The sequence below is a fragment of the Dreissena polymorpha genome, chromosome 11 (assembly GCF_020536995.1).
Source record: "Dreissena polymorpha isolate Duluth1 chromosome 11, UMN_Dpol_1.0, whole genome shotgun sequence".
Taxonomy (NCBI): domain Eukaryota; kingdom Metazoa; phylum Mollusca; class Bivalvia; order Myida; family Dreissenidae; genus Dreissena; species Dreissena polymorpha.
The window spans coordinates 73230651-73241339 of record NC_068365.1 but is presented as its reverse complement, the minus strand read 5'-3'; the positions used below and the strand labels follow the sequence as shown (position 1 = coordinate 73241339).

At 36.0% G+C, this 10689-nt stretch overlaps 1 protein-coding gene across 1 annotated transcript; it reads right to left on the bottom strand.

Annotated features, from left to right (window-relative positions):
• Positions 1-2023: 2023 nt before the first annotated feature.
• Positions 2024-6028, bottom strand: LOC127851626 (atrial natriuretic peptide-converting enzyme-like). Its single transcript, XM_052385449.1, has 3 exons — positions 5759-6028; positions 5194-5394; positions 2024-3751 (listed from the first exon to the last, which is right to left on the bottom strand). The coding sequence occupies exons 1-3, from the start codon at positions 5971-5973 to the stop codon at positions 3286-3288; spliced, it is 882 nt and encodes a 293-aa protein (XP_052241409.1). The 5' UTR covers positions 5974-6028; the 3' UTR covers positions 2024-3285.
• Between the last annotated feature and the right edge of the window lie 4661 nt (positions 6029-10689).

The window sequence follows — 10689 nt, the reverse complement described above, 5'->3', positions numbered from 1 at the left end:
ATTTAACATTATATAAAAAGTCACCATGCCATATATTATATTTATTTTGTCAGATTTTTTTTAATTTATTTAAACTTTACCCTCGAAAAGTAAAAAAAAAAACAACATAAAAATATTCAGCGATTAACTGTACAACACAATATGCAATATTCAAAAAGCACACATCTGCAATCATGCAGATTCTATATTATCACAACCAGTGGAATTCTTAACAATTGAGTCATTTGTCGACTTTTTTACAACGTGAAATGATTTATCAACATTAAACACTGACGATTTCGCTTGAAAAAGTTGTGATGGTCAGGAAAGCAAGCATTCAGGGGTTGCATTTTGAATTGTTGTCGCGTCTGTGCAGAGGATTCGTAATGCAATTTATTGCTAATTAAGCTTCCCTCGTATTTTTTGTTTCAATAGCGAAGATCGGAGTACAAAAGTAATTGAAAGAAAACGGCCCCCAATTTGTTGTTTACGTACGTGACTTTCGAGATTTTGGAAGTTCTAATATCATGTCCTCTTATAGTAAACAGTATTTATGCATTGTTACTGTAAAACATAAACATAAATCACGATTATTTTATTATCACGACGCATTTTTATGTATATTAATGTATTTAATGCGGAATAATAATGGTCTAACCCCCCTTTTTATGACTGACTTTCTTTTAAGCATATTTTGGGACATTACTTTCAAACGACAAACACAATTCATACCTACGTTAGAATGTTTTACACGCGATAACTGCTGTGAACGAATTCCGTATTGATACGAATGTTTTGAAGAGCTAAGTGTCTCTTTAGAGATCAGGAGTTAATATTTTGTTTTCTTTTGCAGTTGACCCAGTATGTAATATATGACGAATTGTCCTGTTTTAAGTCATCAGCACAAAGGTGACATACACATTGATTTGAATTTTTTCTCACATTTAACGCTGACATCTGGTGTGCGTAATAACAGGCATTTGGCGGTATTATTAATACCGTGTAATTTTTACATGTTTATTTTAACACATATGAACTAACTTCTATTTGAATACACCTAAAACTGAATACTATGCTAACTAAACGGAATACTATGCTTACTATTTTCAGGTAACAAGATGTCAGTGTACCGCTCTAGAAAGCGAAAGGTACCAACCGAATCAAACAAAAAAGATAACGTCTAAGTACGACGCAAGTTTAACACAACAAGAGCACCGCATAACGGGTGCCAACGCTCGACTGCGGCTGCATTTTTGAATAAATGAAAGCTTGCCAGATTTTTTTGAATTTTTTAGAGGCCACAGTGACCTTGACCTTTGACCTAGTGACCCAAATATGGGTGTGACATGTAAAACTCATCAAGGTGCAGCTACACATGAAGTTTCAAAGTTGTAGGTGAAAGCACTTTGATTTTAGAGCCAATGTGCAAAACCTTGACAAAATGTGAAGGTTTTAGCACGACGCGGACGGCGGATAACGAGCTGGCTATGACAATACCTCGGGTTTTCTCCGAAAACAGCCGAGCTAAAAATGCCATTTACGTGCAATATTATTGTTATGAAAAACTAAATACACCCGGTTCAATACTATTACAAGACAAAAACACGACTATTATTGCGATTCGGAATACATGGAGCGATTTGTTACACCTGACACGAGCTTAGAAGATGCATATCAGTGGATAGATTGTTTGTTTTAATTTCAAACTTTAATATGAACTGGTTATTAGTGAATAACGTGACATTTTCCGCGTTTTTCAACAACGATGCTGATATATGTATGTAGCTTTGATGTCAGACATTTTTGACAAGTTCTGGTAAAATAGATTTAACACGATACAAAATGCGCTTTTTTCTGTTTTGTGGGACAACATATTTAACACATTTTCATGTACCAAGTTAGTATTCGTGTGTCGTAGGAATAGATATCGGTGAAGGAAATTAAAATGGAATATATTGTGCCACACAAAATAAAAACGATCATTTTGTATCTCTTGTATCTATGTTACCATACCACATTGGCTATTGCTATAAGGAACACTGAATTTGCTTATGGGTTAACTTTATTTTACGAAATATTCGTTAAGTATTTATGCTACTTAAAAATTATGCCGTCAAACTTTTCGTTTGAATAGTTCCTCGGAAAACTCTAGGATTCCGTTGAGTAAAATGCACCTTTTTAAATTCGGCATACTTAAAGTGATATTATGGGCATTTTACACCGTTGAATTGAGCTGAAAAGAATTAACAGGTCAAAAGAGTTAGTTAAAATGTCGTTATTGACTAATTATCTGCAACTCATCTTGCTACCAGTTGTTTATAAAAATATATTTTATATTCGATATTCTTACGTGACCATCCCAGTCCTGTAAGCCGAAATGATCCGTAAAACAAAATTGTGTCTTTGTGTCGTATGAATGAATCTGCACTAAAACTAAATTTAGTATCACATCGTACATGCATGATCAGTTGTCAAACGAAAGTACGGTTGATATTCAAATGCATTATTTTTTTCTTTTCGGGATAATGTTTTAGTATGTTGATGCTGCATTAACAGATACAAGTGTATATGAAGGGAAAACACCAACAATAAACAACGGTTGCGATAGACACCTATAAGCTCTTAGATGCCCATAATGTCACTTTAACTACTTGAAGACATGCTGTTTTCGCGTAAATGACATGAAACATGTCAGACATATATTGGCCGTACTCTGTGATAAACGGATTTAATGCATGTGCGTTCAGTGTCTTCCACACAGGCTACGGTAATCAGGGACGACACTTTCCTTTGTTATGATTTTTTTTTATGTTTAAGGAAAACTTCCTATCAAAAATCAAGTTAAGGCGGAAAGTGTTGTCCCTGATTAGCATGTGGGGACTTCACAGGCTAATTTTGGGACGATACTTTAAGCACATGCATTTAACCCCTTTTTCACAGAGCGCGGATCAAATATCTATGTTTTGCCTGATATATTGTACATTTACTTTCTTGATGCTTTTACGACAACGACCTTATTAAATGGTCGTAATTATAGGTTAGTGATAGTACTGGTTGCGCTATACTCGATGAAGAGTATACAAGGCATACCACACAGTCTGATAGGACGGACAAAGAGTTCGATGCCTGGCGAAGATTTGGGCGCTGTGAGGCAAAATGTCTAACTAAAATTGCTTATAATTCACGGGTTTCTACCTTGTGTTTCTGACAAATTGACATGATGTCTTTCAAGATTTTAACCGGACATGACATGGCGTCTGACAGGTCCTTTGGAATATTTGCATACGGGTCTGTCGTCAACTTCTGTTACGGCTGGTCCGTGGGCATGAAGCAGCGAAGCCGCTCCTGGCTCTCTGCCAACGGGAACCGGTGGCACTGTACCTTCTGTGGCCACGGGAGACCGCCGTTGAGAAGCGCGAAGTGGACCTCGCAAGCGGCCTCCACTTCCTCGCAGAGCTCGCGGCAAGGGATCGTGAACGGGTTCGCATTGTGCACACAGAACGGCATGTATGTTCCGCACAGGAAGAGGCGCAGGTGTGCGTGACAGCCGGTGGCGAGCAGGGAGTCATAGTAACCGAACTCCGTCTGAAGCTCCGTGATATTACGCTGTAGAAAGAGGTTCGGCAGTGAGCCGATGTGGTACGGGAGGTTCTGGCACTGAGAGATCCGGATGGGGGAGCAGTAGAGGTGATGGACGCTCCCGCGGTCCGGGTTCGGTTCACGCCACGGCTTCAAACAGGCGTTGCTGTTTGCACCCTTGAATTTGTTGCACCTGTAATATTGAACATTGTTTAGCGCATTTAATAGGAGCGTGCGCCACGTTCTAAGTGCTGTTTAAGTTGAAGGAATGATAAATTTACAGATTTATGATTTAAGAAACACCGACGTCCAATATTGGAGTATTAATATTATGTATTGATTGTTACGAAGCTGGATTCAAGTTATATACTGAAAAAACTAATTCCTGTATCAATACAATTACATAAAAACACGCTGATAATAATGCCTTATTGAAACAATATTTGGATTGATAGCGGTAAAAGCTTATTAGGCATCAATAATGTGTATGTTTCCACTTACTCATCAATTACATATCTGTATGCAGGCCAACATTTTTTTCGTTTTACTGTTTTGCTAAACACAAGTAATTTTGCATTTTAATTATGATATTCAATTACAAAAAATCTTCCAAATCGTATGGTTACACATTTTTTTATTATATAATGTGTTTTTTTTAATAATTTGTTGGGCAGTAGAATGATTTAAGACTCAACCGGGAATACCAAAGATAATGCTTCGGGTACCAGAATCAGGGTTGGTCGAGTCGGGTACCAGAATCAGGGTTGGTCGCGTAAGTGGAAGCGTAATGTTTTAAAGGGATCTTTTTTAAATTGACAAAATTGAAAAAAAAATGTTTCGAAATCGCAAATTTTCGTTTTAGATATGATATTTGTGAGGAAACAGTATTACTGAACATTTACCATGGTCTAATATAGCCATTATATGCACCTTTTGACGATTTAAAAACCTGAAAAGTATAAAGCGTTGCAACGCGAAACGATTGAATAATTTGGAGAGTTATGTTGTTTATATTGTACATACTTGGCAGGATGGCCGAGCGGACTAATTGGTTTATACTCAAGGACTCTGGGGGTCACTGGTTCGAGCCCTGCTGCGGGCTACTTTTTTCCTTTTTTAAATGTATTCTTCATTTTTTACTGGAGCTTTTTAGATCCAATGTTTACATTATTCAATATAAAGCATTTAATGAAAAACTTCAAAACATGCCAAAATCTGTGAAAAGGCCCCCTTGAAGAGCTTAACATAACGTTAACTCTTGGACAACATTTTTAGTTAAACTCGGTGGCATGCAGATTTACCGATAACCGCAATGTTCATTGAAATTAAACTTATGATTAAGAGATCATCCGAAAGCTCTAGGAACAGGGATCACATCCATGATTTAAACGCAGGGCATAAACACTAACAAGTTTATTACGTTTCGACACAAAAAATAGGCGAGTGAGCTTTTGACCCGAGCTTAAAAGAAATTGGTAAGCATTAGTCCGTATTGATTCACTCGCTGTGGATTGTTATCCTTGTTATCAACTCTGGCGGATTAGCAAGTGTTAGGATGAGATTTGTTGCTCATACAATACATGCCTTACCATAATAACACGCAAACTATTTTTCAACATTTTACTCCCTGCTTACTTCCAATTTTTGGGCCACTTTGAGCGCAGTTGCTGCATGACCTTTTTGCACTTCCGTTTAGCTTGGCTGCACAGCTCTTTGCATGGCCCAACAGCGCGAGAAGTGCTGACGTCATATTCGGGGAGAAACATGGCGCACACAAACTTCCGAAAGTTGATCGAACAACCGTAATCCATGTACGACCAGTAATGTTCGATGTGCCTTGAATTTATGATCAGAATAATATAAGGAATCAGTGTTTTTAAATCATACAAATATAAACTTAGGACAAAAATATCTTTATTTAAAAAATAAAAAAAGATATACAACGTAAGTTTGTTTTGGTGTTAGGGGATCATTTATGCCAATTAGATTAAAACAAAGCGAATGATTTTTTTATCTACAACGTTCTTAGCTGCATTACTCCAACATCGATATCGTTATGTTGCGCAAAGGTTTTGTGACTTTGTGACAAGATTTCATTGAACAATTAAACACATCAAGAAAGGTCAAAACCTAGGTAAAAATCTACCCCAAAAGAGAAATAATAAAAAGGCTACATCTAATAATAATAAAACTGAGTTACCTGTAGACCTCTACTTGTGTAGTGTGTCCGTGAGAATTCGGCAGTCTTGTATGAGTGTACGGAAGGAAATTCTTGCACATTGGCACAACTATTTCCTCAAGCCCTTCCGGATGCGACGTCACTATTGAAATGTCCGTTAGCTGTGACGTCACCAACGCTATGACGTTTATTATGTTAAAAAGCCACTGAATTCTAGCCATGTTTCTCCTTCTCATTACACCTACACTGTTAATGTTTTGACAAAGTCGAAACAAACTCGTCTGCAATGAATGGCTTCATTAAAGGCAGTTTTCTACCTACGTATGCATCAAGGAAGTTGAAGCATTTGTACAATATGGACAATATTACAAATATAGCCTGTGTGAATTAAAACAAAGTGAAATTGCATAATCAACGTGTATTTAAATAAAATAAAACCCTTCATACTAAATTTAATCTTTACAAATGGCAATGTGTATTGAATGACAAAAAAAAACCGGAAAAATGACTGTTTAAGTGAACGCATGGAGGCCTCTACAATAGGATGATGCACTAAGGTTAGAACAGTTGTTCGTATCAGTTTGTAATACATTTAAAGGGAAAAGATAACCGTAGCAAAATACAGTTTATCAACCCCTCGTGCACATTCATCCACTTGCGAAATACCAACTCACTCCAAACAACAACACTGCTGTGCGGTGATTTATTTCCAATTTCGTTGCTCTAGTAACCTTGTTGTGATAAGCAATTAAATCCGGTTAATTCGTTCAACAAATTGACAAATAACGATCAATGTTTAATACACGCCTTTAAGTTCATAGGAGCATCATTAACAAAACATTCGCAAATAGGAAACAATCCCAAGTACCGATGCTTAAGGGTTATAACAAGTCTCAACCTAATTGCTTATGAAGTGGATATCTTAAGCACGTTCGATAAGCATTCTCGACTTTGTTCATGCATGTGTTGTTGGGGGAGGGGGGGAGTAGAAGCAAAAGGGTGATTATTAGGTTCAGTTCATACGGTCTTTTCGAAGTTTTTATAAGAGAAATACAACTAAGAATAATGGTGTCCAGGACAGTGTATTTTATGCGAACGACGAACAAATCATTGTTTTTTGAAGAAAATAAAACAACAAAACCATTTTATAATAAAATTCTATGCGCAAAGTACCAGAGAAACAAGTAAAAATGCATGATTACCATGCATGATTTGATGTATGCGTTCTGTAGTAACATGAAAAGCTAGGTTGAAAAGAAGGCATGTTTTCACTACAGACCGACATACTAGCTGTATTTTAGACAGACATTGGATTTTCGACAGTGCATGAACTCATTTATATATTAAATACGGTTTATTTCAAATGTTGATCACGCAAGATAACAATCATCATTGTCTGTACTAAGGAAACATGCAAATGAGCAGACATATCACGTAGATAAACACGCCGATAAACACCAATATGAGCAAATTAGCAGAGCAGACTCTTTTTGTACTGTTCTTGGGTGTCAATGCTATGATATCATATATGCAAAACAGAACTGATTCGATAATGTTAGCTGACAAAAAGCTTTGATTCAAACATGACACACACAAAAACAAATCAATTCTAAACGCTTTCAATGTCTTCGAAAACAAAAAGAATTGTGACTTGTGTGACATAACTATAAAATCAATGTGTGTTTGCTGTTAGTATGCTTCTGAGTAGTAAGATGCATTAACCATTGCACTTATTCTTCCGTCCGTTCGATCAAGGCTGCATAGTTGAATGACTTGAATGTGTGCTGAGCAGGGAATTTTGGCTGCAACAGGTTTTGGCAGAATTATGGTTCTGTCAGTTTTTTGCAATATAGAATATAATTATATTCACACAATTGTGTGTTTTCAACTTCCCCTAAACAGATTGGATCGCGCTCAAACTTGCACAGTTGCCCTTATTGTGTAGAAAATCGGAAAAGAAGGAATTTAGGCTGCATTTTTTGAATGTAGAATTTGAAGTGGATTTTCCGTGTCCTAAGATGCGGTGAAGGGGCAGACTTGTCTGTGAGTCATTTGTAATCATTTTCTACTGTAACGTAACTACGTTTGCTACTCTTAAATACAATTAGACAACATGACGTTTAATGACAACAACAAAATACATAGCCGTTTCAATATGTTTCAATAATATATTGCTTATAGTAATAACTGGTCTTTAAAACACTTCGATCAACTAAAATATGGCATGTTCTGGACTAACACATGATAATCAAGATATTCAATGTGTCCAACAAATCATTTATGGTATTGTCATTCGCCATTAACTATTGCGTGACTACAGTGTTTAATGAGTCAGTATTTTGCATCTAGCTATTCGCACATTTAGATTTGTTGCCATCCCAGTTGCAGTATTGTTATTTGCAAAGACTGCGTTCACTTTCAGAGAAAATATGCTGAATTTATCTGACGATTTATTCTGTGGTAAAGATGGATATGAAATTGTTTTTGCGCGTACATGTTACATCTATGTTTATATCATATATTTAATGTTTTATACATGTACTTGATATAAAAACATAAATTACGTTATGTAATATTTTTTAGGAATAGTGAGCGATGGAAGTGAATGAGAGTTCAAATTAAACCGAACATTAAAAAATTAAAAATTGGTAAAACAGAATGCATTTCAGATTGGATTTTTATGAAAGTATTGTCTATTGAACATCCAAAGTAAAGCATATACAAAGTACTTTGAGCATTTTAAAATGTAGCCGAAAAATTATAGAAAATGTTGGCTTTTGTGTTTTAGATGTACAGCGTTCATGTGATATTGAATGCGGCTCTTCAACAATCCGAGGTAGATATTTACTGAACAAAAATTCACAACGTATGCATAGGAACATGAATGTTAGCAAAAAGTTGTTTGGCCGAAGTTGATCAATTGGATATAGAATTACATGCATTACGTTCAAGCTACAGCTGTCTTAACATTTCGAGTGAGGAGTGTTTGTAGCTGTCTAAACCTTTCGAGTGAGGAGTGTTTGTAGCTGTCTAAACCTTTCGAGTGAGGAGTGTTTGTAGCTGTCTAAACCGTTCGAGGAAGGAGTGTTTGTAGATGTCTACACCTTTCGAGTGAGGAGTGTTTCTATAGAAAATTGAGTGTAAATGCAAAGTGTTTGCAAAAGTTGACTTAGCATTCATATAGCGTGTGCGTAGCAAATGGAATAAACAACTAATGATAGCAGAAATCCGATTTGCGTTTACGAAATTTATGACGAATTCATAGGATATAAGGCACAATAAAGTTGATTCTCATAGCATCATCAGATATCCTCGTGAGTAACTTCAGTTTCTTTAACTTTATGGATTATTTTATGAAAGATCCACTATTTCTACAGATATATAACAAGGCTCTAAAGGTCTATCAATTTTTGAATTTGCGATACTAAGAATCGATAAAAAAATTGATGTGGCTTGAGCATAAAAAATATTTGAATGAAGAAGAAACCTGTGTGAGGTATCAAAACAAATATTCGAGAACATACATACTGGAGCTTTTAAAAATTGGCCAATCGTCCCTAAGGACTGCAAGTTGTTTAATATATAGCGACGCAAAGTGATGGAGTCAAACGTCACGTCAGATGACCAACTCTCGGCGTACAGACTGGCGTACGCGATGGTGTTCTTCTACATTGTGGTTCCAATCGTGTTCCTGCTTTTCCAGATTATACACGTTATTCTGTTTATGACGACTGTGGAACACGGGAGGAGGAATGTAGAACTGGAATAGTGGCAACAAGGCGTATTGTATATATAGTGTTTATATTAATATCAAACTCGACCACGGCGCATGTCATTTGTGGATGTTTGTTTGTTTCTATATCCGCCTACTTAAATAAAGAAGACAGCAATTCAATGCATTAAGAGAGTTTCAAAGAGCTATAGTTAAAAAAAACATTCACTTCTTTTAGTTTTTTAATGAATCACATGAAGATGTAATGTTTGTCCTTATTTTGACCTTTGCACTTGGACGGTGATAAACTAAAAGAATTGAGTAAGTAGCATTGTTCAATTGAACCCCAATGCACCAACGACTACCAGGCGTTGTTTTACACATCCGATCAACGGGAGACATGTGCGAAAATTGCTCGAGCCAAGTCCGTCAAACATGTCTAGTTTAGTACACGACTTTTCACGTTTGGGTAAATCGTCAAAATGTTTATTCAAATTCGCAAATTTTCGTTCTCATTATTATATTTGTGAGGAAACAGTAATACTGTACATTAACCAGGCTCTAAAATAGCCATTAAATGCATCTTTTTATTATTTAAAAACATGAAAATTATATGCATGCTTAGCTAAAGAAACTTCAGCGTACAGTTTATATAGTATTGACATACCTGTATAAAGTCGCGCCTGTCAAAAATCATAAAAAGCGACATTTAAAGTTATGGTAGCCAGAACTAATGCATGCTTAAAGTTTGATTATCTTGTCGATCAAAATGAAACTGTTTCGGTAAGAAGCTTGCATTGGTGGGAAATAAAATAATATATACGACGCATGGTCAGAAATGTGCGTCTGAATACATAAATGCTGAAAAAAATTGCGCTCTGACAGTGCGACCAATGAAACCAGGCATGTACAACACACACGCATACACACACAAATGGATGCCTATCGTTTTTTATCCTTCGTTTGTCATCGAAAAATAAAAGTTGGAAACACTTTGTAAACATGTTGTGTTTTATTAATGAACAATATGAGATTCCTTTATGTTCTACAATCAAACTCCCAGTATAACCCTATGACAAAACTGTTTTAAAAACTGTTTAATATGTCAAAACTATTAAATGCAGGGTTTACAATTTTCTTTGAAAACCAATTTGTGACATTACAAATGACGACATCATCATGCTAAACCAAGAAATCTAATTAAAAACAACAGCTTGAATACAAAAGTTTTTTGTCATTG